This window comes from Porites lutea, chromosome 2 (genome assembly GCF_958299795.1).
Source record: "Porites lutea chromosome 2, jaPorLute2.1, whole genome shotgun sequence".
Lineage (NCBI taxonomy): Eukaryota > Metazoa > Cnidaria > Anthozoa > Scleractinia > Poritidae > Porites > Porites lutea.
In genome coordinates this window covers 3,863,801-3,891,479 of record NC_133202.1, presented here as the reverse complement: position 1 = coordinate 3,891,479, position 27,679 = coordinate 3,863,801, and the positions used below count along the sequence as shown (strand labels likewise).

Genomic DNA, 27,679 nt, shown 5'->3' with positions numbered 1-27,679 from the left:
ATACCGCGGACTCCTTTCTAAATACTGCCACTGGATTTTTTATCAACTTACAGATCCAGTTTATTCTATGGATACCTGGATCTGTAAGTTGATAAAAAATCCAGTGGTACTTCCATTTAATGGAAAAAGTGCATTCATATGTGTCTAAAATCAAAATAGTCAGTGAAAAAGGCCTTTAATGAGCTTAGTGTAGCAATTTCTCTTTCCTGAAAATGAGCTCCTGGTTCTGGTCATAAAATTTGCCACGGCTTGTAAGCACATTTATATATTTACCTTTTTTTCTGGCCCGGGGGGGGGGGGGGGGTTACTCCTGGAAATTCTTAGTGGGGTTTGCCACCCTGTTCTCCAAATCCTGACCCTATTTCAGACCAAATTTTCCACACCCGTTCTCAGATCAGACCTCTAAAATCCATACCCGTTTTCAGACCTAGCCTTTGGGCAGAAATTATGTTATCATTACTCAGATTAGGGCGCAAACAAAAAACTTCTTCAAATTCATTTCAAATTGGCATATTTCTCTTTCTTTCTTACTCATAACAAATACGCTCATATGCTCCCGTAGTTCCCTCAGAAATCATACCCGATTCGAGACCAAAATGGGCAAAATGTATTCTCGTTTTCAAACCAAAACAGCACAAAAACCCTACCCGATGGGGAGGCACATACCTATATAGCTTATATGAGGGAGAATCCACCCGCCCGGTTTTCTGGTAAAAAAAAAAATGAAAACAGCCTCTAGGAAGCACCTCATATCACCACCCACATTAAAACAAAAGACAAACTGGAAATGCTTGAAATGAGAAATTTTACTTTTAAAACACTCGTATATCTATCTTACATGTTCTGATCTTCAAAATAAATAAATAGCAACTTTTAAAAGCTTTTTACATCTGATTTTCACGGCAATGTGCACACGTACGGTTTAGAACACTGGTTTTCTTCACATTATCGTCACAGAATGTTCAAATTATGAGGGGGTGAGTACTAAACTGAAATCTCTAAAGGGCTTCTTTTTACCTTGGAGTAAACTCACCCCTACTTAGTTTCCTTTATGACTATCTGTTATCATAGGTGAAATTTGATGTTTAATCAACATTTGACTCAAAACAGGGGTATACCCAGTGAATTGAATCGGCTGCATTGTTCGATTGGGATTCATTTCATATTAATTTGTAGTTCATTTCTATCGCGTGGGCTGAAATAGTAGGAAACTGCGTTATATTTTTTAAAACCGAGAAGAAAAGAGAAGAAAAAGAGGAAGACGCGCGATAACCTGAGATCAGGCCCAATTTTAGCGGTTCTCATACATTCTCTCTAACGGCTACATGCCCGCCGGAATGTAATTTTAAAAGCGAAACGAAAATGGAAACTGATCTCAGGTTAGACGCGCGACTGATATCATTACGAAGAGAACGAACAGGCGCCTTTATGAAAGACTGCAGAAAACATTTAAACTGAACGAGTCCTGGTTGTAGATGGAAATAATGAGAAAACGACAACTGTAGAAAATGAGAATAACAAAGAGGAAAACTCGTGTAACGTGTAAGGAAATCGATGGCTGGTCTTTGGTAAGAATTTGACAGAACACTGAGGAAAATGGCTACGGCACATCGCCAGTCTTTTCATTAATTTTTATGTTATTTTGTAAAAGAAAATTCTTTTCAAATTTGTACCTGACAGGAAAAGAAAACACCTTATTTAATATATTACTTAGTTTTTCCATTCTTTTTTTTTTCCAATTAAGAAATCAATGAGCGTCCAGACGGCCTTTGGTGGGCACCACTGTACAGATGAATTCAGGGATCTTTTCTTTAATTTCTTCACTGTTTCTTGGGAGTGTAAGAGACAGTTTCAAAGACTGTTGCTCCTTCAGTCCTCTTGGACTTGAACCAACTCCTCGTTTGTGTACAATTCTCTGCTTCTTTTGATCGTCAGGACAGGGAACGTGAACTGTAATACTTTACTGAGCTCATCGCCATGAAAAAGCCTTGGTCACGTGAGATACCTGCATTTCTCGCCGAATGTACTGACCACCGTCGAATGAAAATTCAAACCAAGCGCTGTTTTACTAAAGCTGCTGTCAGACATGACCAAGAAGTCACACTCTGACAGTAGAAAATGGTCGAGTAATACTCCTTGCATCCCGTTGTTGGTGGCTTCATTCTTATCTATGTGCTCAATTTCTACAGATAACGTTAGTACCTTGTCGGGGTACTTTCTCAACGCGAACTGCTTCACATCCAAACTGTCTGTCGCTAAAAACCATTTAATGTCCTCTCGGCTAACATTTGGGTAACTCGTTCTCATGATGGACTTTTCAAACTTCTTAGCGCAGCTGAAAAATTTCTTAAAATTTGTAGTCCTCTGATCTAATGATTCCCCATTGAACGACGCATCTCCCATTCTGACGTGAATCCCAATCTTTGGCACGCCAGGCTTAAATTTCAGCGATTCGCGCGCCAACGATAAAGCGTTCTCGAACGCAGATCTTCGTTCGAATAAGAAATCGAACGCACAACCTACGAGCGAGTACCGATGACCTCGCTGTTTTGTTCCAAATTTGTCTGCCAAACGTTCAGCGAACTTATGTTGCCGAAAACTCGGGGCAAAGTACCACAAACTCGTGACGATTTCTACAGGCGAGCTTAAATACGATTCAGGATCTGTTCCCTCTACCCAGCTACGAAAAGCGTTAAAATCGAACGCTGATCTATGATAATCTCCGGTGACCATCTGCGGATCTCCTCTTCCCCAATAATGGTAATTCTTTTTTAGGTGAGCCAGCTTGGACAAGGGTACATTCCAGTTGATGTTCTTGGGTAGAAGATAGTCACTTAGTGGTACACTGGTGTTCCAGTTTATGATGAAAGCCCGATTCGTAATAACAGCCAGATAAAGTAGAGAGGTCATTGCCCCCAAACGATTCCCGTAACCGCCGCAGCCGTATCTCTTACCACCACAAAAATATACCAGGTATCTGGGAGGTCTACGGTTTTTCAAGATGTCGTCGTGGAGCTTTATGTAGTCTTTTTGCCATGATGTCCCGCAAAGAAGCGATCTCTGTTTCTCCGGTACTTTTGAAGTGGATTCTTTCTCTTTATCCAGTGAACTAAGAGCTCGGCCGTGGACTGTTTTCCTCATAAGAGTATTCTGGAGCCCATCTTGTCTTAAATCCTTGACACTTGCAACAATTTTCGGACGCATATAATTTGGCAAACGTACAACTGAAAAGAAAGACAAAAAATAAAGATGTTATCTGACCATTTTCTCACCAATAGAGCGCTTTCTCATGACGTCCCGGCGGCCATGTTGGTGTTCCAAACCAGTCCTGTGGGAGTTGAACTCTTTTCTTATGTAAACACTTTATTTTGTTCCAATAAATTAGCATAGATGCTGGACACGTGAGTGAAAAGGCTCTATATAAAGCCGCCATGACTACCACGTTTCAGTTCTCCAACGAGACTCTGAACCTTTCAAAGGAACAAGGTCACGCTATTTTTAGTCGATTATACACCTCTTGTAAATAGACAGTGATTCGAACCTAGATAATCGTTATCAGTTCAGAGAGTTAAATCAGTTAAAAACGCTTTTTAATTTTCAAACCTTGGCCCGTATGACCGGCGCCAGTTGGTTTCTGGTTGGTTTTTATAAAGCGCGCGAGGGCTACACGCCTCTCCCCTTCTCCCGTTTTGTGTGCGCGCGCTCGAAATTTTGCCCTAAAAAAACTCGGCCGTAGAGCGTACCTTGAAATCTTTCCAACCCTGTTACGAGGCGGTAAGTTTTTATTTATCTATTTTTAACTTCATGTTTGGGGGGCGAACATGTACAATTATTTCATTAGTAAAACTAGTGCAAGGTTTTAAAACGTACAAACCCCCCCCCCCGGGGGGGGGGGGTACTAAGGATTTCAAGTGACGGGCATGACCGAAGGATTTTTTGGGGTTTGCAATTTTCGATTCCAGGATTTTTTTGGGAAGGAATATTTGGCAAGTATTTTCATGGGCTGGCTTGTTTTAAGTAGGGATTTTTGGGGTATTCAAAACAATTTGAGGATTCGTGGTAGTGCCCGCGTATGATAAATTCACATGGTGTTACGAAGAAACAAACACTTCATTCAATTTCTAACGGTTTTAAATTTCGTATTATATCATTTAACGCCTACTGGAAAATTCGGCATGGGATTTTTCGGGGGTAAATTTTTCATCCAGGGATTTTTTAGAGTTTTGATTTTTGCACCCATTCGATCATTCCCGTCACTTGAAATCCGGAGTATTCCGCCCTCCCGCGACAAAAAAAGTACTTACCGTGGTCAGATACCATGAGAATGCTTCCCTCGTATACGATGATTAAAAAGGAAGATAATGCTATAAGTAGAAATAACACTCTAAGCTTTCTGGCATGGCTTAAAACTGGCCTCATGTCAACAAAATACAACTCACAGACAAGGAGTAGGCGATAGAAACTGCAAAAAATAATAGAAATATATGTTACAGAACGGAGGAAACACTGTAGGTAGTTGTTTTTCCCTACAGAGTGGTTTTTCCATAGTAGCACAATGATCTACAACTTGGGCGTTTAACAAACACATCATGAAAAGGCCTGCACCAGGCGCGCACAATGCTCTCATGCCACGCGCGAGAGAGAAGACACGCCTGAATGCTGTGATCTAAAGTTACAGCCACTTTGCACCAGGAGCTCAGTTTATTTAAATAAAACCTAAAGAATCTTAACTTAAAGATTTCATCCACAAAACACAAAATGAATCATTTGAATCACCTTACACTGCAAAATAGTCGGTTTTTTCTCAAAATTAGCCTGCAGAGAACAGACGCTTTTTTCGGCTCTTGGTTCACTCGCAGAAACAAGAGCCGAAAAAAGCATCTGCCCCCGCGGGCTAACTCAAAATAGGCTTAGCGTAGCGTAAGAGTCTTAGTCTCACTCTCGGTTTTCAGCCTCGCTCCAGACCTTTTGTTTGACTGTTTGCGCCTACTTGAATACGCAAAAATGAGGACTATTTTGCAGTCTAGAATCACCTTGAACAACACAATTAACAGTATCACTAGAAAGTACTGTTCAGAAGCTTTTCATTGAAATGGTTACAGTTTAGGAATTCATTCATAAACTCAATAATTAGAACTGCTTATTCCTGCCTCACAGGAATGTACCCGCGCTCAGAGGCTTTCAAATTAATGGTCAAAGTGAAAGATTTCGTCAGCGAACCAGCGCACAATGCCACACGAAAGCAATAACAACAACTCACAGGGTTTCCACCCTTTTGATGCTGTGTTCACACACAAAAAAACGACTGAAACATGCCAGAGAAGCAGATAATTCTAGTTGGAGAAAGCTTGTAATCAAATATGAACAACAAAGAACTAAACCAAAGAACATGGCAAACCTTAAGTCTTGTATTCCAATGCTTAGCTTTCTCCAAGAACAGGTGTCAAAGTAAAGGACACTACAACACCACTTAATTTTATCGTTCCACGATCTCAATCAGAATGAGATTACGCATATGGAATAAAAGCGACAAAAATTTTCATGACTGGTTTAAAACCTTTCAAAACCAAAACAAAGAACCACAAACTCTATTTCTAAACCTCACCTTGCTTTTAATCTAGTCACATGAGCGGATTAGCCCGCTTTTAAAAAGAACAGAACATGTAAAATTTCCTTAACTCTGTCTAAGCTTTTTAAAATAGATTTGGTTATTTTAGCTTTTTCTTTGTCGTGCGGAGGCAAAACTTCCGAACCATAAGCCGCAAGGCAACTCAGTCACAGATACCCCAATAATCTCCGGATATGATGTCAGTTTAAAAGCTTTTGCCAACATTCAAAGCACCGCTGGCCCCTTGCACTGTTATTTATACGTATTTCACGTTGACAAGTGAAATGTTGCTTTGTATAAGTGGGTACAATAATAAAAAAAAACGCGATACTGTGCGCCATGGCTTCAAAAATGCTAGAATATTCCTACTTGAACTTGAAAAAAGAAAAAAAAATCAGCCACTACCGTAAAGTTCCCGAAGTAACGACCCCCCGAATGTAGCAAGCCTTCGAAAGTAGCGAAAAAAGTTAACAGGTGAGAGCAAATTACAACAGTAATGACTTGCTGAAAATAACGACCTTACGAGCAGCGACTTCAAAAGTGATCTCCCTTCTTGCTAGAAATAAGGAAAATTATAGATTTATTTTTTAACGGTTATAATGATTGTGGACATTCCTTTATGTAACTCAAAAGATACCTTACATCTTTTTTTTCTTCAAAAAGTCTTCCTTTCGTCTGTGAATACCCACAGCGTAATCAAACAGTTTTTTGAATATATATTTAAAAAGCAATAACATGAAATAAAAGGCTGCTAAATACGAAAGTAACGACCCGAACTTTATGGTAATTGTCTAACATAGCAGCAACTGGCCGCTATGGCTGATTTCAACAGCAGCCCTCAAGTCGAATGTGCCATATGTAATGTGGTTATTATCTCGAAGTCTGCGAATGTTACCGTCGAAGTTTTCTTCCCTATAAGCAAAAAATTTCTAGCGAAATTATTCTTTGAACGAAAAACAACAATATGACAGAAAAACGGTACTGATACGAACACATAAACGCAGCACTTTTGAATGTACCTGTATCTCGAGTTACCTGGGCTCTCTGTACCCTGGCTCCTGAGGAGTGTTCTCAAAATACCAGAAATAAACCGTGCTTACGGTTTGGTTCGGCTCCCGATTCTCCGGAACCCAGGGTAGGCTCTCTAGTAAATGCGCATAAAAATAATACTTTACAAATTATCTCGAAAACAGATTATGGACGCCTACCGTATTAGTCTATAGTTTAAATGAAGGTTTTTTTTTTTTCTCCAATTACGATTTTAGCAGGTTGAAATGGTAGAGACTAATGAATCACATATGTTCTTTGGCAAATTCAGGAAGCATTCAGAGAACAAAAGACAACTCTGAACGCTTTATATTCATTACGAGTTCCGCGTTAAGATCATAGATAACCTTGGTTATTACGTGTTCCGCGTTAAGATCATAGATAACCTTACAAAACGAACGAGGAAACGCGCAAATCGGCACAATAGTTAACGTGTAAGGCTGTGTTCGAAAACTGTGAAACTTTTTCCGAAATTATCGGCATGATAGCACTGATTTTGTTGCTTTGCCTTAGGTTCTAATTTAATGTAAGGTGGATTACCACTGTCAAAAATTCAATCGAAAGTGGAATTGATTGGAATTTAGACACGAGGATGAAATTAATTACCTCACTTATCACAACAAATCTAGACAGCCTCATTTTCAAACGTTTAGCAGGAATTCATTTGTACAAAAATAAACACGATTGACTATAAAGAATTTAATCCTGTATTTGGACAATTGAAGCGCGCGGCCAATAATAATACAGTGAAAAATAAATTTCAAGATCTTCTCGATAGCCCTAGTCCCCTCCCCCCTCCCCCACAAAAGAAAACCTATTCAGGCTCATTGGCCGAAAAAGGCGCACGCATCTGTAACACTAAACATAACTTCCACATTTATCTAGTGCGTCCTTTATAAAAAAAAAACAGCGTTTAAATTTCAGGATTTATTAACGGTGATCAGCCTTGGAGAATACGATCATATATATTCAAAATTTTTGTTAACAATTCAGCAAGAATTGTATCACGCTGCGAAGGCAGTTTCGGGCTTTTTCCTGTCTTTATTTTCACCCAGGGTCAGGAAGTTTTAACCATCCCTTTGAAGCCGAGATGCGCCTCTAGAGTTTCCGACTAAGCTTTTCAAAAACCGAAAGTGTCATCGATAAATGTCTGCGTAAATATCTTCTCGATTTGTCGCCAATGTAAAAGAATCATTTGTTTTCTGAGCAAACAGAAAGTCTATCGCACGCCCCTCAGCTCAATGAAACAAAAATAAAAAATATATTAACATCACTCTTGTAATCACGCAAACATTGTCAGAAACGTGCGACATAGGGTCAACCACTGAGAGAACTAGAGCATTATTCACTCAAATAAACTCAAGTATTCATAAAAAAAACAGAAGCAATTAAATACAATCGTGTTTTTCTGTCTTTTTCTTGTAGAGGCAAAGATTTTTACAAGGAAAATCGCTACAGTTAGTAGTACCACGCTGAGATTATTCAGTGAAGAACTTCTTAAGATTACTCTCCACATAGCTCGCTTCCTTAGCGAAGCAGCTAATTAACAGCTGGTCACTCAATTTCGATCTTAAATTAAAGATCAGAACGAGTTTGAAAGAAGCTTTTTATCAACCACTCTCTTCAGATAAACCACAAATGGTTTTACAGGTCGAAGGAGAAACAGTTGCAACTTTTAAAGAATAGTGAAATCGATCTAAACTTCAAAGAACAAAATGATATCATACCTACTTGTATGTCGCTTCGATTCCTTGCAGTTTATAGACTTCTGGCCAAGCTAATTAACGTTGATGTTTCAAGCGTTCGTCTAGCCTCGGAAAATGTCAAATAGAATGAGAACAAATGGCGCGCGTGTGGAAAGGATTTAACAGATCGAATTCGCTGGCTGTCTTTTCACGCTGTGCAGTATACACTTAGGGAAAAATGCCAAAGTATTCTTCCAACTGATGGGAATACATTACCGCTATGATTCTCCCCTGGAGATGAGAGAATAAACCACAGGACACTAGTTATTTTGTTTCTTTCGTGCAGCGATCTACGTTGTGTTTGTTTGCCTCTGACAGTAATCTGCCCCGTTCGTTACCAGTGGGGTTAAGATGCGAATAAACACAAAATGAAAGACTTATCTGCCACTGCGGGTCGAGGGTCAAAAAACGGATTCTCAATTTGGTCATAAAAACACGACTCAAAACTCACAAATTCGATTAACCTGGGCCGTTACTTTCTCCAAAGCATTGGTAACAAATTGCGAGAAAGAGTTTTCTTTTAGTTTCAATCTTTAATATTTTATCGTGCATCACTATGAAAATGTCTCAAAGAAAATAACATAGCAATTTCACCCAACCATAAGAGAGGAGCTTGTTCGTTTTTAATGTTCACTCTTTTTTGATATTTCACAAGAGTATCGAGGCTGAAATCAGCGAAATTTTAGAATGTTTGAAGAATAAACCCGAGGCTGAGATACTGAGAAGGATATAATTTTATGTGTTGAAAATATGAACTATATATGTTTTCAACTTAACCGTATAAAATTATTGCTTCCCCTCAACGGCGAAACTACTCAACAAAACGAAGAATCTTGCACTAGCTACAGCCCAATTTTGAATGCTAACTGAATGACAGTTCGATGAACCGTACATGAAATATATATCTATAGTATACAGCACAAAAGAAAAGAACAAACCGCATTTTTTTTTCTTTTTAAAATGCAACTTAAGAATAACACAAGAATATTGTCAGCCTAAAATCGTCGGAAAATAAGAATATTCAACCTGGGCCGGAAAAACAACAGCCTTATAAAAAAAGAGTGTGAAAGGGTCAAGGCAACAATGAATATCAAGCACTTAAAACAAAGGTGAATTTTGAAACCTTCAACTGGGACATGTCAACTATCAAACCCCGTACTAATCTTGCCAGGCTCTCGCTTGATGCTAGAGTTTTGCCGAATCACAGCGCTTGATCGAAAGCTTAATTTTCTAAGCTACGTTCTTAGTTTATTATCAGCTGTTACATTTAACGAGCTACTCGTACGGATGAATCTTCATTATTATTTTAAAGTTAGGGCGGTCGAGTCTTACCACGACAAGTGCACACATCCATGGTTCATTTACTAACCTGACTAACAAGTAATTTCTCGTTACAATACAAAGACCCCGTCAACCAGTAACTTGAACTGTGATAAGAGTATTATAAAGAGATAATTATGTGGCTCTTGACCCGGAAAGAGAAAAGCGTTATCGCATAGATGTTACTTCCAACGCCAACACGCCAAAGAAAATTATGTTTTCCAACTGGCTTTTCGTAAAAAGAGACTTTTTCCGCGAGACGAAAAAGGGAGAAGATTAGGCTATAAGTTCTGACCGTGGTTTTTTTTTTTTGAAAAAAAGAAAAGCGGAAATAAATTGCAACGTTTTATTCGCTTAATTTCGCAAGCAACTACCGTCATGGTAGTTTTAACATCGGCATTTGAATCAAGTTGAGATCTATGTGTCTCACCACCATCCACTCCAACACTTGTTTTTTCCAAATATTGTCGCCACACAATCGCTGTTCCTTCCAACATGCTCGGATTTTGATGCGACTTAACATTCAGCGAATTTATTTACGAGAGGTTTTACCGAAAAAAATTTCTTGACCGGAAAGTGTTTATAAGATAGATGTGCCGTTCCAACAAGCTAACCGCTGCAAGAAGATTAGCAAATAGTAATAAAATTAAGGTATTTCTCCAGGATTTTTCAAATCCCATTGCTCAATGACTACACCACCCACTGAAAAACCAATTTGTTTTCAGGAAGTTCTATGGGTTTGGAGATAGCGTCCTTCCTTTTGTTTTGCGTTTCTTAATAAAAGGCTCAAAGAAGGCGAACGAAAAAATAGGCAATGAGCTAAAATAGTATCTAATAACAAGCTCATAAAAAATCTATTCAAACGGCGAGAGAACAACTAAAGAAATTATTCGCAACGAATTATACAAACTAGAAACTGCGGAACGTTACAAGCATAAAATATATATTTTTTTATAATGTGCTGAGCTTTCTTCATTTCAGTAGCTCATGCATGAATTGCTAACTAGATTACCAGTGAGATGAAGCCAGAGAAATCTTTATAGAAAGTAGAAAAATAAGGTATCATTGAGTTACTGCCATTTTCATCGAAGACTCAAGAAGAGGGCTAGAAGTTTTCAAGATGCTAGCCATGGTTTTTTTTTTTTAATCATGCCATCCATAAACGTCAAAAACGTACGAAACAAATAAGTTTCTCTGCTGCATTTACGCCTTTAAATAAATTTTGGCCTTTCTATTGACGAAAACTTACAAGTGACCTTAAATTTTCATTTTCAAAGTGTTTCCATAACAGATTTGCCAGTCTTCAACTACGTGTCAAGGCGCGTTTAATCATGCGTGCACAATTTAATAGAAAGGAGTCTTTGGTTTCAATGGCTGGCCGACAACTTTCAGAAATAAATGACGCTTTACATTAAAATCTAGTCTGCTGCAGACGTGTAGTATCCAGGGAAATTGAAGATCTTTGCAAGCAGCCTGTTAAAATCGCTGAAAAAGAGGTTTTCCTTTTCAATCATTTCAAAACTTTTAGCGCCCACGATTCTGTCGAAGCCACCCGCGGCTGTAAGCTTTCAAGGTACCTATAAATAAGCACTTATTTAAAGATTTTAGCCGATTTTTTTCAGTATCGTAAGCATCGTTGTTTTAATAGTTTACGCAACAAAAACATGGCTAAATCTATCACATACACACTTACGCGAATTCTGCCCGAAAGCTAGACATTCGGTGAAAACTATTTTCGGTCGTTTTGGGCCAAAAATACTTCCCGCAGTCTGTAAAAACCAGAATAGCTTCGATACAAGTTAAAAATAATAATCCTCCTTTATTTCTTTAACCATCATAAGACAATTAACGCAAGAGACTAAGTTCGTGCCGCCCTCTAAGATCCAATTTGTGATGTGCAGATAAATTTATTTCTTGTTGTTATCAAATACACGTTTTTTATTGAACGTAAAAGGTGGATAGTGCTATCCACCTGATAAATCATTATCCATCAGATAGTGCAATTGGTTTCCCTAATATTTATCCATTGGATAGCGATTTATCAGGTGGATAGCGCTATCCATCTTTTAAAAACAACTGGGGGCTGTAATTTTATGTTTGCTCATCTATAATCTTAAAAGAAAATAAAATTGAACAACAAACTTTGGGGATGGGGCTGGATGTTCATTTTAGGGCCCCTTTTCTCTCCCCAGTTCTCGCTCTTTTTTTTTCCAGAATGAATGGCAGAGTCTTGTAGGGACTTTTTCGTATGTGGATAAAATCCTGTGGAGTTACCATTCATATGAAACGATATTTTCATAAGGTACCACTTTTTTTCCAGAACATGACAATAACCCGGTTGCATTCAAAATTTGCCGGATGGTCGTCAACTAGTTAAATCCTATAAATACCCTAATCGCTACGAGCTTCGAGTAGACACATGCCTAAATAGCTTTAACCATGACCCAGCTTCGAAAAGGAGAAAAAAATTAAACCATATAATCGGATTTGTCAATAACTTATTTTCCATTTTTATCACAGTAAAATACATGGCTGAAGAAGGTCAAGAGTAACCATAACGAAGTTTCCAAAACGTGTTGGTATTTCTAACGGAGTGTTCGGCCTCAACAGGAAATCAACTTCTAGACTACTCGTTCCCAGGGTTCTCTCCTACCCGTCCCTACGGAGCGAGAGAGAGAGGGTAGGAAAGAGAACCTGGGAACGGTGGATTAATAGATCTTGGAAAAACAAAAATGTTGAGAATAAACAAGACGTTTAACAGTTTCAATGTTACTGGTGATCAGTGGACGCCATACACATACACCAAGAAAAGAAAGGAAGAATGGTCCCGGTCCCGTATTTTTCTGTTTGATTTGCGTAGTATGCTGTCTTTCATCGGGTGATCCACGGAGAGTGCAGTTGCCCGTGGGGATGGGAGTCGAGGTCAGAAGAGGCTAAACTTTTTCTTTTGAGTCACGGAGATCGAGAGCACGTCACTCTGCGTGTGAAGGGCGAGGAACGATGGCGGAAGCCCAAGTGAAGAAAAAAATTTCCTCTCTCCGGCCCCATCTCTCCTCCTTTTTACCATTAATTTGCACACTTTCACTTTTTCGCTCGCTGCGCCTGGCAGGAAAGAAGGACGACCGCTCGCGGTCAAGAAGAAGGCGGACAAAATAACCTCAATCTCCCCCACACGGGCAATCCGTACCCTTCCCAGGTTAGAAATCAATCAAGAAATTGATGATCGACCACGTCTATCTCATGAAAAGAGATTAGTAGAGGAATGTGAAATACAAGGAAATAAACAGCAACAGAAAACACAGTTATGTGCTCCGTGTTAGTCGACACTCGCGTAAAGCAAAATAAACATTGAAAAACTAAATTCATTGGTGAAATTATGGCCGAGATTTCGCGAGCCCTTGCAGATAGGAATCAAGCTTACCTTATACTTCAAAGACTTCCCATGCGGACGACAAAAACAAGCGAGCGACACAACATGTAACAAGAATCGAAGGCATCGTTCAGACGTGATTTATAGCGAAACCTTCGGTCGTCTTTGAACCACGTAAAGCTGTAACAAAAACTTGACTGAGAATGAAACCTTGTCGGATTAAAAGATTAAAAATAGCTCGCATAATAAGGAAAAAGATTTCCCTAAGTACTAAAATCCGTACTTGGTCCACCGCCGAAGATGACTGTTCAGATTAAGTGCTAATTCGCCTTTCATGGAAGCTATATTAAAAGTCAGCCGAGTTATGAGAAATAAGCCTGTGACCTTATCAACCCGGCTGTGTTTACAAGCAGTGAAGAAAGTGTTTGATAAAACCGAATTTTCCACATTAACAGATTTTCAGCTAGGCAGTACATTGTGCCTTACTTTGCGGTGCAGTGAATTTTCATTTTGGATTTCCCTTTGACCCCCCAAAAAACCACAAAAGAAAGCCAGGTGCAGCATCATCAGTGAAAAAAAGGAGAGAAACAAACTTATCAGATAATAGCCTTTAATACAATAGTCACGCCCAAACAATCAAAAGCTCGTTTACATCAATTTGGAAACGTTTTATTAGGACAGACTGTCTCTCAGTCTACGAACTTTTTCCAACTTAGAAAGATGGTAAATCGAATACAAAATGTAATTCAGGGCACTTATCAGAAAGGGATTGACAGCGGCGTGAATATCAATTTGTTATCGCAATAAATGCGGTTTAGAAAAGCTCTGACCCCGGCTACATTGGCATTAATGTTACTAAAAGCCGAGAGAAACGTGTTCAATCCGCCAAGTATCAAAGATCACGAATGTCGCCGGTAGTGTTGCACACAAACTCGGAAAGTCGTCACCTTAAAAAAACGTCGTGAGAGCGTAAAGCTGAGCTTTGCCGTAGTGCAACAGATAGTTGAAGAGTCACAATCACAAGTGTACTAGTGCCTGACCGAGGACTATCAGTATTTATCCTTTCTGTATTTTGTGTATTTCCTTGAAGGTAAAAACAAAAAGGACACTACGCAGTGAAAGCCGTTTTCATCATTTATTTTCTAAAGCTGCAAAGGGATTTCTCTCGCGCGCAGTCTATGAGATGGAGAGCGCCCCAGCCATGCGCGGGACGATAAAACCGAACTACAGAGCATATCAGGCAAGCCTCATGGCTGAAAAGCTTTAGGTTAGAATTGTTACCCTTAAGATTTATGATATCAAGAGACTTAAACGCAAGACTTTACGTTCTATTAATCTCTTCGAAGACAATGAGTTTTCTCGACAATAAGGAATTTCAAATCGGGTCCAAAATGGCCTAAATTCTTTTCCAAATACTATAATCAGGAAAATGTATGTCCCGTATCTACCGAATTAATGTCGTATTTCCGGTATTAAAAACCTTGTGGTTGTTTCAACTTAGGGCGTTTTCTTGATGTTAAAGATGAACGCCTACGATCGACTGTGATTTTTGAATCAAAACAGATTTTTTGACATGACCTCAAATTATAAGCGGTATGTGGAAAAGTGACCCGTAAAAACTAGTTCTTACATCAAGGGTAGACAATCAAACTAACAAGTTGCAAACGAACTTTAGAAATCAGGCCTGATAGCGCTCAACACTGAAAAATTTACTTAAAATTTACATGCTGATACATAAGATAGCATACAATTTGTTTATATTGTCCATGTTTTTGTCTTAACTTTAATCGCTATTATTTTGTAGTAGCAATCTAAGTGGTTGCTTTGTTTTAATCTCGAAACAAGTGGGGTTTACCACAAGCTTGACAAAGAAACACATAGAATGAAAAGTCATTCAGAGTCAAGAAAAAAAACTACAAGGCCGTCTACATGTAATTTCTTTAGAACACAGCCTGTTGTTTCAAAAATATTCCATTCGATCCACCACAGCATGGCAGTAACTCCCAGTAGTATCTCGGGGAAAAAAAGTTAAGGAATTACCCCCAAGATAGCGCCCACGAAGTGTCAGGCGATGTCAGATATTTCATGTTTGCGGCCTGCTAATGAATCTTGTTTTGAGCTAAAAGCCAAGGTTAAAGGTATCCATACGTCTCACGCGAATATTTCCGGACGCTCAAAGTAAAGATGAAGCCACAATGTTGTTAACGTAAAGGATTGAAAAGCCTGTGGGCGACATTCCCCTGTTCTCTTTTACACGCGAAACTACATGAAAAATAAAAAAACGTAACAGCAAAGAACACTGAAAGGAACTTGTCAGTCCTGAATTTTGTCGCGAAGTCTCCAGATGGTTGCAAACTAAGAGATACTTCAGCCTCTCTTTGCTGATGATTGACCACGAACAGCGCTTGTTATTGACTCAGTACAGCATGAAATCAGAGACAGGAAAGGTACTTCTATAAGAACGCAGGAAATAGTTACCTCCTTAATTTCCTTCTTTATAAAATTTTTTTGCAACTGCTGCGTAAGAATTGAGGTGTTTTCCCTCTGGACCGGTGTCGTGTGCGTTTCGCATCATGATTAATGAAGTGGCTGACCTTATATTTCTGGGAGGTCCTTACGGGACCATTTTGTTTTTTAGACGATCAAGCAAACGAGATTAAAGCCGAGGGAAATTTAATAAAATACAAGTAGATAACTGAGGGTTAATTGTGAAAGACTTGAATCAATCTTCTCGGGACGACACGCTGGGAAAGCCACTTTATGGGCTCCTGCACAGTACATTCGGAAAAAGAGAGACGCAAATCAGAAATGATTAGGAAGGAAAGACCATTTATATCGATTAAAAAGTAGCCACCACGCAAGCAGATATTAAACGCCACAGTTAAAGCCCGTCTACGACCTATGCTTTGAAAGCCAATTTCATTTGACCCTCATGCCTGATGTTAGACTGCTTTTCTTACACTGCTCCAAAGCTTGCAATGCCTTTGTAACTCTCGAGTATTACAAGAGCCTACGTGCCCGCAGACATCTCCTTTTCGAGTAACAACAAAGGAAATATCAGGGGCACCCAACGACTGTTTTCTGTAAAATATCTGTTCCGAGAAGCAATCATTGCCGAGAGTTTCTGTTACTTGAGGACGGCTACAAATTCCTAGATGACCGTCCCATTCATGTACAATTTTCGAAGCCTATCTAATAAATTGCCAATGATTTTCTGTAGTTCCATTTTCATATTTTTTCGTAGAAAAAAAGGAAACCTAAAATTTTTAAATTTTCGTTTTCTCGACATTTTCAAATGCATCTGTTTGTTCTTTTGGGCCTTTTTGCCGAACAAAATGAAACAGCATTATCTTTATAATATGAATAAATCACAAAACCAGGAAATTTTCTCGACTTTTCCACAGCCATAAAATCCATCTGTTACAAGAGCTCTTTTAGGTCTTTTCACAGACCCAAATGACAGATTTCCCCACCCTTTTATATACTTCAACTAGTGAAATCCCGGCCTACCCTTTCATATACCTGAATCCTGAAAATGGTACCTCTTTCGTTCGGGCAGGGCCTCCCCCTATAGCGGTCCATTACAGGGAGTACCCCCCACTGGGTATATGAAATGAAACCTGTTAAGCGTACTTCTACATATCCAGCGAGCAGAGTCTCCTTCGATCTTCCTAGATAAGCCGGGAAGAGATCCTTCCTCTTCCCGACTTATCTAGGAAGATGGAAGGAGACTATCCTCGCAGGGTAACTTCTACACTGCAACACTTATTTTCGCCGTTTGGTATTTTATGAAATCAAGTGAGAATGGCTCATTCTGTCTTGATAACATTCTCTCTTGATAAAATCAACTTTTGTATTCATCTTAAATTTTCAATTTTAGTAAAAAACGGTAAAATCAGAATTAAATATGACCTTCGCCACCTACCAGCTGCAAATAGGGCTAAAACATCAATAATCATCAATATTCCAAGCGACCGAACAAAAAAAGCTACAGAGAAAAAAAGACCCCTCACTGAGATCACTCCATTTCTTAGCTTAATAAACAATCCTACTTTTTTCACCCTCTGGTATTCTTAAATGTATGCCCGGAAATCCAAGGAACCCTAACTTTACTTGCTTTTAGTCAGCCATTCGCCTGCCGATGGTACGACGGAGCTAACAGTACGATACTTTATAGGCTATTCAGTTTTTTCAACGCCTTTTTCCATGCAGCCATGCGCGTCAAACGAATGAAATCGACTGTCTGAACTTTCTTTCTCTGAGTCTATGGAGTGGAAAGGCCTCCTGAGGCGTGTCTAGAAATTGAAAATCTAGATCTAACTATGTTAATGTTGCAATTTTTTAGTGTTTCATTTTCAAAATGAACTCAGTCGTGACTCTGTTTCCTTTTTGATTTGAACAATGAATATGTTTTGTACAAAAGGTTTGTATCAAAAACAATGAGGTGACCACAAAATAGAAAATAATGATTACCAACAATGAGTACTTATCATAATTAACTTTTTCCCACGTTACGAGAAAGAGAGGAGACAAAAATAAATCCTAGCCCCCAGTTAGTTGAATTTTTCCCACCTGGTCGAAGGCCGCCATTCCGCGATGTCACACTGTAGGCAGGCTCAATGAAAAGACGGAGGACATTTTTTCACCTAAATTACCTTATAAATTAGTTTTTATCATCATCAATAAAGCTGACAGTCCTTAGAATCACTATGCCGGGAATGACAAACCACGGATAGTTTAAAACTAGCGGATAACAACGTGCACTAGACAAAAGGTTGAATTTTTGCAGTCTATACAGCTTTGCAGAGTATCATGCGGAACGAGATTTCAGCAATATTATTTGATGACGTAAAAATACATCCTGCCTTCAGCAAAAAGTAAATCTTGTTTCCTCCCCTGTTGAATAGTTGGAAGATGGTCTCTGGTGACAAAATATTTCGCGCCTATTATGACAATTATGTCATTTCTTATTATCCACGATCGACTTCCTCTCACGACATCAGGAAATAAGAAGAGTCCAAAAAATTAAAACGCCATTTCCTTCGTCACGATTCTTTCTAGTTGTGTTTTTGGCTCATGACTACTCGAGATTGTCGAAACAAGCGATGCTTGTGACAAAATTGAGTAAACATGTTTAGGTTATATGAGGCTTAAAAATCAATCAAACCATTCTATACTAACGACAACAGACGCACGGACTAAAAGCGCCATTGATTATCGGCGATGATAAACAAAACGCTGATAATGTTATCAGCCAGCTTGCAAAAGCAACAAAAACGCTTGTATCAAATCAGCTACAGATCTAGTAACCTAACACGGCACTTATTACCTTTACAGTCAAGCGATAAGTTTGATATCAACGTCGCAATCATCCGCTCCGTCACCAGGACTTTGAGAAAGGCGACAGCGAGTTTACCAAGTCCAAGGTTTCTGTTCAAAGGGAGAGTTCATGTTTGCCGTGTACGCTCTCACCGCCATAAAATGAGCCACGCAAGAGGTCAGTGCTTAGGCCACTCGCTAACAGAACTGAGACAGTCACTCGAGGAATGTAAATTCGAGATTTCTCTCGGTATAAAGTTGCCGTGGCCTGGTGTTTGTAAATAGAACCCCGTCGACTTTAGGACTAAACCTGCTTAGTGTTTCCGCGGCAAAAAAATAAAAATAAAAATACTCGATATGAAATTCAAAGAGACAAAAGTTTGTGCCACGCGGTTTTACCAGTCTTTAAGAGACAAAAATTGAAATTCAAATGAGCATTAGTAACGCTTTCGAGCACGTTTTCGTTGTCTATAGGAAATCTAGTGGATCGGAAACGACAAAAAATTTCCTGTGAAAAACAGTGTCGATTTTTGTGGTGAGCTTCGACGTCACCTGACGCTGATTATTCTGCTAATGATTATATAATGACAACCCGAAAATCAAGGAATAAAAACACTACTCACTTGACCCGATATTTCAATAAAGATTTGCCTTATACAGCTGCAAGCGATCTACTAAAGAATTTTTTCTGAGCGCGCCATGAATCAAGATTCCGCAGGAACACAGCACGAGGATGTTCGACACAAAAAGGCGATATTACACTTTGATTGCGGAATACAAAATGTTTGAAACGCTAACCCATCTAACCGCATATTTGAGGCGTTTTAACCAAAATGGTGAGCGTCAACGAGCGGACACTTCAATGAGCTGTCCGGCTTGTACAATGCATACCTCTTAATTCGCTGTTTCTGAACTGTTGAGTTTGCGCGTTGCCACATGATTCGACCATGGTATCAGTGCTGTTTTTTGCCTCCAATCTGTTCCATTTTCGTGTTTGTTTACAGCTGTTGGAACAACATCGCGAAGTGCTTGTCTTTAAAGTCCTTTTCATGTCATTTAGCCATTCATCACGCTTGATCGATTTTAGTCTCTAAAAGGCAACGTGACATTTATTAATATCACAAGGCTTTTTTAATTGTTTGTGTCTGCTATTGATTATAGGTGTCAGAGTTTAGCCTTTGAAAAGGATCTTCAAAGGGAGGAGATCATAAATTAGCTTTTATCATTTACTGAGACATTTTTCACCTCTCACGCATTGAAAATTAACCACTGAACCACCTCAGAATAGCTTCAAACCACATCTAGTACTGTTGTTTTTAATCACATTAAGTTACTTTTTGTTATTTTGCTATGCAAAGCCATCCGTCTTGTTTCTAGCTATTAGTGCGTCAGCGATATAACTGATTCTTTTTGTTTGTTTACAACAATGGTAATTATAATTGCGTCTATTTGCACCGCCTTTAGACATCGTGAACCTTGCTTAATACTCAAAAATCCAGTCGATAATAGTCCAGTCCGCCTCGTTTCTGATAACACGTTTCGTTTGTCGGAATAGAAAGTAAACAAACAGAGCTCAAAACGAAACAATAATCACGCCTCCTTTAATTACTGAAATTAATGTTCATCTTCAACATAGCCCGCTCGACGATCTCTTAAGAGAAAATAAAGAGTCTGTGAACAAGCTATTTTGAACGTACATTTTCTAAAATGCTTTCAAAACAATAGCAAATCACATCTCGCAATACTATAGGCCACTCTCGCATTCGTCGGACTGGGGCCGAGACGTAGTCGTACCTCTAATCATCCGATCATCTGACTAAAATTTTATTCATAACGCTTTTAAGGAGATGTAATGACGTAATATTTTACTTGTTTTTATTTTATTTTCTATCGGAAAGTGGTCAGAAAAAAAAAACATAGGATAACGAACTGTGCCAAACTGCAAAAAGTTTTCCATAAAAATTTAAGGAAAGGAAATCAAATAACCTCGAGTCTTTTAAGCTTAATTATTTTCAGTGTTGAAAATGAAGAAATGATCGTCGCAGTGTTGCTAGCCCGACTGTTAAAATCAAATGACCTCGTGACTTTTTAGCGCTAATTTTTATATCATTTAGGTTCTTAGTGTAGGAATTTTATTGTGGCTTTTTATCGTGTTACACTTCTTTTTATCTTTTTATATTCTTATCTCTATTTTCACGATCTCTCTGAAAATCACCCTGGTGAGAGTCTCCTGGTGAAAAATTATTATTATTATTATTATTATTAAATGAACTTCACAGAGCTGGGCCTAATAATTTCACCACCCGGTCAATGTTGAATATCTCAGTATCAAGACTGCTAAACCATTCCTTGCGAAATTTGCCACCTTTGACAAGGACACCAGAAAACTGTAGTCTGCGCCGAGTGCAGACTCGCGAAAAAGGGTCAGCAGCAAAGGAAATAGGAGACATACGAGACGTCTGCACAAGCACGCAGGCGACCAGAAAACAGGAGAAATGGTAACAACCCAGACAGATTTACTGGCGTCAATGCGAAATTGCGGCTGAACCAGACAGTGATCAAATTGTGTAGGATACGTCGAATAAAAAAATGCGGAAAGTTTGATTTTAGAATTGAAAGGGCGTCTTCTTTGTGGCTGTCCAGACAAAATGCAACTCTTCCTCTTACCAGTTTAAGCTGAAAATCTGTTTAGCAAGTCGCATACGTAGTTTGGCCGATGCAAGAAAAAAAAAACGCAGAAAGAATAGCCTCATGGAAGAAACGTCACTTAACTACGCGGGAAGGATCCAAGAATTTTTATCCGTTAATCCAATTGTTACACCATTAAAATTTGTGGTATGCTGACATCAATGAGCATGAACGGGATAAAATTCTAGTCTCAAACAGGTCATGACTCGTTTGATGCCTAGTTTTAGTTCAAGGGTCTGATTAACTGCTCATTTAAAGGGCGAATTACATGGTTAAATTTTTGGTGAAAACCTGGTGAATTGAAAACAAACTAAATATCATAAAAACTTAAAAGGGGTAAATATATGAACCAGTCTGCTAAAGAGTGAGAGGGAATTGATGTAGATCACTATAGACTTTGCTAATCCTCAACTATCTTCATGGGAATTACACCAGAGTACAGCATTGCGGAAATTTCACTAAAGAAAAATAATGCCGCCCAAAATTTATGTACGTGAGGCAAATGGGTCACAGCAATCATCTGAAGAAGAAATATAACGATTTTGAATCACAGTAAATAATGAAGAAGCTCGGAGTGAAGTGTGATGGCATTTTTCAAGTTGTACATGAATGATTCAATTAAATGACTAGTTTTTTCAGACTACTGAGGAATTACTGAGGAAGCCAAATGGCAGAGAGTTAAAACTGAAATGGCGAGTTGACAGTAAACTTTACTGTCAATTCCTCACCATTCAGACCATTCATCTCATAATGAAAGCAATGAAAAAAGACAGTTTGGTAGGGAATAAAAGCTTAAGCAAGTGGTACAAAATGTTGCCCATTTACCTTGGGCCGTCTTTCTTGAAAAAGAAGCCTCCACTATTTCAGAACTCACCAGCCAATTTCTACTGATTATTATTAAATACCCTGCTAAACATATTTAATTTTATTCAGTAATCACCCAATTTCTGTTGTCTCTAGCCTAAAGAAAACCCGTCTAAATGTTTAATAACTTTAATTTCACTAAGGATATATCACCGTAATAGGGCATCTTCAGTTGGAATGAGTGAGATCCATGCAACAAAATTATTACGAGCCTATGGCAGGCTTTCTGTTGAGGGAATACTCAAGCAATGCAGCCCACCCCCTCCCTCCCAAGTCTCTATGAAATGTCGACGTAGGTGTATACATTTTATGCATGGTTCAATTTGACCCATTACCATTCCCCCCGGCAAATCAAAAATATCTTCCCTTCGATTTTATGAAGTACATGTCTTTTCTCGCACAGTTTACACGAAGGCTGTAACCTGTGAGTAAGCTCTCCTATTTGGGCGAGTGAAGTGAGCCGCGCAAGTACGCGTGAGTGAGCGGCAAAGCCGCAATAAGAGCTTGCTCGCAGGCTACGATGGCTGTGGACCTCAAGACTATGTATTTTTAAGGAAAAATGCAGGAGTTTGTGGGAGAGTGGTTGGAGAGGAATAACTTATCAATTAAAAGGAATATTTTAAAATTTGAAACGATTGAGCATATGATGCGTACTCGGATGGATTTTAATTTTTGGAAAAGAAGGACAGAAATATTTCTTCAGCGTAGCTTTAATAAAAAGAACACTCATATGAAAACAGATTCAAGGCTTTTAATGTAAAGATAAACAGAGATTCAGTCCAGTGTTCTCATGATGCATTCTATCAAGGAGGCACTTCAGTTTAAGAGTTTTTCTTCTTTGCTTTCGTTTTCAAATTTATTGTTCATGTTTTAACTACATGACAGTCATTTATCCTTCTCTCAACAAACTGTGGAAAACGTTTATAAAAGTTGTGAAAATGTCTCATTTTGTTTTTTACAGATCAAAAAGATGTACCCAAAAAAACGTATTTGAGGTTGATCAGGAGCTCGGGGGTAGGGAATAGACCTCCAGGAAAGAAAAAAACGCAAATCCCCGCGGGGTATGCTCAAGGGGGGCATGGTTACAACTTAAATTGAACCATTCATTCGATATAAACTATCAGGAAGTTCAACTTTAGGAACAGAAAGCCTGCTGGTCAAATGGTATAGTGAAATGTTTTTTTTTTTTTTTACAGTTGATGACAGGCTGATGATTGTATATGTTGCAGTTAATTTTTTACTTTAGCTAATTTTTGTTCTTCCTTTGTTTCAAATTCATTAGCAACATTACCATACCCAAGAACAATGGAAAAATAGAAATTAACTGAGATAAAAAATTAACAACAACGTATACACCGTATTCACAAATGGCGGCTGTCCTGGGACGAGTGATCGGCCAAACGTGGAAACGAGGCGTTGGAGGATAACACTTACAGATCATAGAAGAAGTTATAGGTAAACATGTCCGTTTTCCTTAACGAAGAAGATATTCCCGGGTCATCTTTAGCTGGAAGAAATCCAGCACAGCTGAAAAATGAAGAATTACGGTTTTGGCTTAAATGTAGAAACGATCCAGCAAAAGGACTTCGCACAAAAGCTCAACTCGTAAAGCGGTATGAAACCACCATCATCATTTTCGATTGTTGAATTGTCGCTTTTTCACTCTAAATTAAAGCTTATCTTTTTATATTATATGTTTCTTACATTTTTAGAGTTGAAGAATACATTAATCAGGGTAAGGATGGTTTTCTTGTCGACCCAGACCCGGATTTAATTTACACGAAACGAAAACTCGCAAAGCAAAATGAATCGGCTGCAACAAACACCGCCACAAACACTACCACAAGCTCTGTTATCACGTTTTCGACTGCTAATAATTTTAGTTTTCCTCAGCATGGCTGGGGAATTAATTTAGAAAAAATGCCACTTTTTACGAAAGCTGAGATGGATCGTTTCATCTCTAACAGCGGAAAGCGCTTGGGAAGCACTAATCATTCCGTCCCGACAAGCTGGAGAAAGGGAAAGACATTTTTGGAAGACGAATACCTTAAAAACATTGAATGTACCAGTGACGATAAACATTTCTATTTTCGCTGCAAGTGTCACCATTCCTTCAGAAAAAACGATGCCCCACATAACATTCAGCTGGCATTGTGTATTATAAAAGGTGAAGTTGTTCAGTCAACATGTTCTTGCGTGGCGGGGAAAACAGGTTATTGTAACCATGCTTTAGCCCTGATGCTTAAAATGTGCAAATATTCTCTGTAAGAAAGCAAAAGCACGCTCGACTTGCATGATGACGCGGACCAAAATAGTAAAGAAGCTTGCACTTCAAAACTACAAACATGGCACCGAAAAGGGAGGGGAGATACTATTGTGCCCCAACCAGTTATGGATCTGGTTGTGAAAAAAACAAAGCTGGCGAACAATAATGAAACCCAAAAAGAGGGATTAAAGTGTCTTCTCTATGAAGCGAGAACAAATGACAGAGTACAGGAAGCAGAAGAAACAAAATTCAAAGATACATTAAGAAGTATCAATCCAAAAATGGGGCTAGCGAACGTAGCAGCCAATCACAATGTGTTAACCGAAACTAAATTTGGTAATAGCCCAGTTGGTTCCTATGCAAGTTATCAGTTATCATTTACGGAATCAAATTTTGATGTCTCTATTAACATAGACGCTGTTCCCCGTAACATGCCTCGTAATCAACAAATAGAGCAATTTCCTTCCTTCCCCTTACGAAAGCAAGGGGAAGGTGAGCGACGTGAACTTCCTGATGAGGAAAATGAATTTGTAAAGAAGTTTAACCTTGATGAGGATGAAATCAACGCATTAGAGGCTGCGACGAGAGACCAAGCGAATAGCGAGTTGTGGAGGTCAGAACGTAAATACAGATTTACAGCGTCGAATTTTCACTTGATTTCTCACAGACAAAGAAATCACGAGACTTTCGCTAACACGCTTATGAACCCAAAACCCTTTACATCAAGACATACGAGACATGGAATTAAATACGAGCCCGAAGCAGTTCATGCCTATATGAAGTATATGAATGAGAGATCAATCCCGGTTGAGGTTTTCAAAAGCGGTCTGGTTGTGTACAAAAAGGAACCAGTACTGGCTTGCTCACCTGACGGAAAAGTTTTTGATGCAGGTTGCAGCAAGCCATTTGGCTTACTAGAAGTTAAATGTCCAGAAACGAAGTTTCTAGTAACTCCTTTGGATGCTTGTTCAGATGCCAGTTTTTGTTGTGAGAACATTGATGGGAATTGTAAATTGAAAGTAACACATCCCTATTATGCACAAATCCAAGGGCAAATGGGGATAACTGGTGCTGAATGGTGCGATTTTGTGATTTTTACCAAAAAGGGAATATCAATCGAGAGAGTCCTCTTTGACCCGCTGTACTGGCAAGAGCTTGAGAGAAAACTCCTTTACTATTATTATGAACATTTCATTAAGTTTGCCATAGTTGAGGCCTTATAGACTACTTACAGCATTCCTTCCATGTCAGTTTTTTTGCCTGATTATGTATTCCCTGTATAGGGTTAATTGACTTTCGGATTTCAAGTGCCAAGTGTAGGTGAGTCAGACATGATTAACGTTTAAAAGAACTAAGAGCAGCACCTACATGTAAACATAAAATAAAAGCAGGTTAATTTTAATCTGTTACACCCTGGCAGCAAGTCCCATTTAAATTTCAATGTCAAATGTAACTCACATGTGCACTCACAAAACAAAAGCAATATATCAAGTCAGTAAACTTTCCAGATCTCACATTATCTATTACAGTACTCTTAAATAAGTCAATTATTATTATGAGGCCTCTTGCACTCTTTTTGTTTTTGGCAATTCAGTTTCCATAGGTAGGTATGGCATTGGTACGTATTACTCAGTTATAATGGGGTCCTGGACATTGCACAAAAAGGTGCAGACTGCTCACATTTGATTAATCACAGGAAATAAAGATAGAGGGGTTACTCTGTCCCAAATGTGGAAATTTTTGATCTTATTAATAGCTCTCTCCACATGGATACGTAATGCTGCAATTACTTGTGTTTTAACCACATCCTCTGGCGACATCTGAGCTGCTTGGCCAAGAAATGGAGATATATTTAATGTAACACCCAGAGGAAGCAAGTCCTCGATTGTAAAACCTTTGTCTGCCATTATATCATCACCCTCGCTGAAGGGTAAGTCCAGGATACCACTTCTTTCTACAATTTCTCGGTCTGAAATGCTGCCGGTATACAGCTGGCTTGTAAATGTTATTGCTCCTGAAGGGGCAATCCCAATAAGCCCTTTGAGTGTAGTGTGGTTCTTGTAGGAACTAAATAATCTGCTGTTAAGAAGCAGGCTGCTTGGCATTTGACATTTTATTTCTGTACAGTCTAGGATGACACGCGTGTTTGGATATTTAACTTTGAAATCTTCAGGCATAGTTTTGTTAATTTCCTCCCCGCTAGGCCAAATGTTTATATTGCCAAAACGAAGAAACATAAAGTTAATCCAGGAAATAAAAATTCTGCTAACTGTCGGCTGAGAAATGCCAAATAAAAATGCTAAATGTTTCTCGTTAAATCCCTGTCTCAATCGACACAACACCAGAAAAAACTCTTCCTCTGGCTGAAGAGTTCTTCTTCGCCCAGGTTTGTTACAATCCCTTTGTTGACTTTTCCTTTCATCGTCTACTTTCACATCAATTGAACGCCAGTATCGAATATTTTCACCATTTTCCCCTGGATTCAGATATGAAAGCGTTGCTTTGAACGTCTCTAAGTTTGGGAAACCAGTGTAAAATGAAATAGAATCGTTGTCTGACAGATTGTTTATGCAAAACGTACGTGATTTTAGGTCATTGTTTTCCTGCGATAGACGTTTGAGTTCCTTTTCTGAATTCACCAGTTCAGCTTCAGTTTTAGCTAAGCGTGATTTCAAATTTGATAAATCTTCATTTAAACAAGCAATCTCTTTCTGGGCATGTAGCAGCTGCATTTTCAATGATTCGAGTGACTCTTCTTGAATTTCATGGTCAGAAGTTTCGAGGTTGTTTGAAACCATATCATCGTCTGAAAGACTGCTGCTGTCTACTGTGCTCGTGCTAGCTACCGGTACACTGTGTAGGTCTTCAGCCGCACATCCATTCTCGTTGCATGTAGATAAATCCTCCATTTGCTTCCTTTTTTCAGGTATTTGACTTCTGTCTAATGGCGAATGTCTTTTCCGTGGAGAAGTACGCCACGCAAACCTCAAAGGAATTGTGCCCTTCACCAATTCCATTTTTTTGCCGGAAATGCCTGTTTTTATTTCTTCTTCACGAAAATGTAACGAGCAGATCTTGGTATCTTTCGTTAATGAAAAGTTAGGGCCAACATCTCTTCGGATTTTCTGTAGCCATTGCTGGCGAATGTTTGGATCCTTCGGAAAAGTAAAAAATCCCACTCTGTTTCCTTGCGGATCTACGCGGCCCGTTTGGTTGCAAAGGGGAACACAACAGTAAACTTTAGAACTTGACCACATCCTAAGAAACCTGTTACAGTAAAAAAAGTCTGCCGAAACGTTGTAAAAAGAAGAAATCACCGCTCTGTAAGTTGACTAAAACTGTGCTATCAGTGAGAAATTTGTGTTTGTTATCCTCCAACGCCTCGTTTTCATGATTAGGTACCAGTTTTTTCCCGCGCGTCCGCCATTTGTGAATACGGTGTATACATATCG

General features: G+C 38.9%; 1 protein-coding gene and 1 pseudogene across 6 annotated transcripts; both read right to left on the bottom strand.

The window, feature by feature from the left end:
* Window positions 1–791: 791 nt before the first annotated feature.
* LOC140927452 (uncharacterized) lies at window positions 792–19,437 on the bottom strand. 6 transcript variants are annotated; one of them, XM_073377102.1, is made up of 3 exons: window positions 19,301–19,437; window positions 4,305–4,462; window positions 792–3,224 (listed from the first exon to the last, which is right to left on the bottom strand). In XM_073377102.1, the coding sequence occupies exons 1-3, from the start codon at window positions 19,345–19,347 to the stop codon at window positions 1,993–1,995; spliced, it is 1,437 nt and encodes a 478-aa protein (XP_073233203.1). In that variant the 5' UTR covers window positions 19,348–19,437; the 3' UTR covers window positions 792–1,992. The 6 variants fall into 6 exon arrangements, with proteins under 6 accessions (XP_073233203.1, XP_073233204.1, XP_073233205.1 ...); XM_073377103.1 differs by lacking the exon at window positions 19,301–19,437 and adding an exon at window positions 18,420–18,820; XM_073377104.1 differs by lacking the exon at window positions 19,301–19,437 and adding an exon at window positions 13,142–13,552.
* A 6,415-nt stretch (window positions 19,438–25,852) lies between these two features.
* On the bottom strand, window positions 25,853–27,484 carry LOC140925101 (uncharacterized; annotated as a pseudogene).
* Between the last annotated feature and the right edge of the window lie 195 nt (window positions 27,485–27,679).

What these genes read in the sequence shown, in the direction of transcription:
- LOC140927452 (XM_073377102.1), bottom strand. Translation starts at nt 19,347, where the DNA reads ATGTGGCAACGCGCAAACTCAACAGTTCAGAAACAGCGAATTAAGAG. An exon ending in CAGAAACAGCGAATTAAGAG is followed by an intron (nt 4,463 to 19,300) that starts GTATGCATTGTA and finishes TATTTTTTGCAG; the next exon opens with TTTCTATCGCCTACTCCTTG. An exon ending in TCTCATGGTATCTGACCACG is followed by an intron (nt 3,225 to 4,304) that starts GTAAGTACTTTT and finishes CTTTCTTTTCAG; the next exon opens with TTGTACGTTTGCCAAATTAT.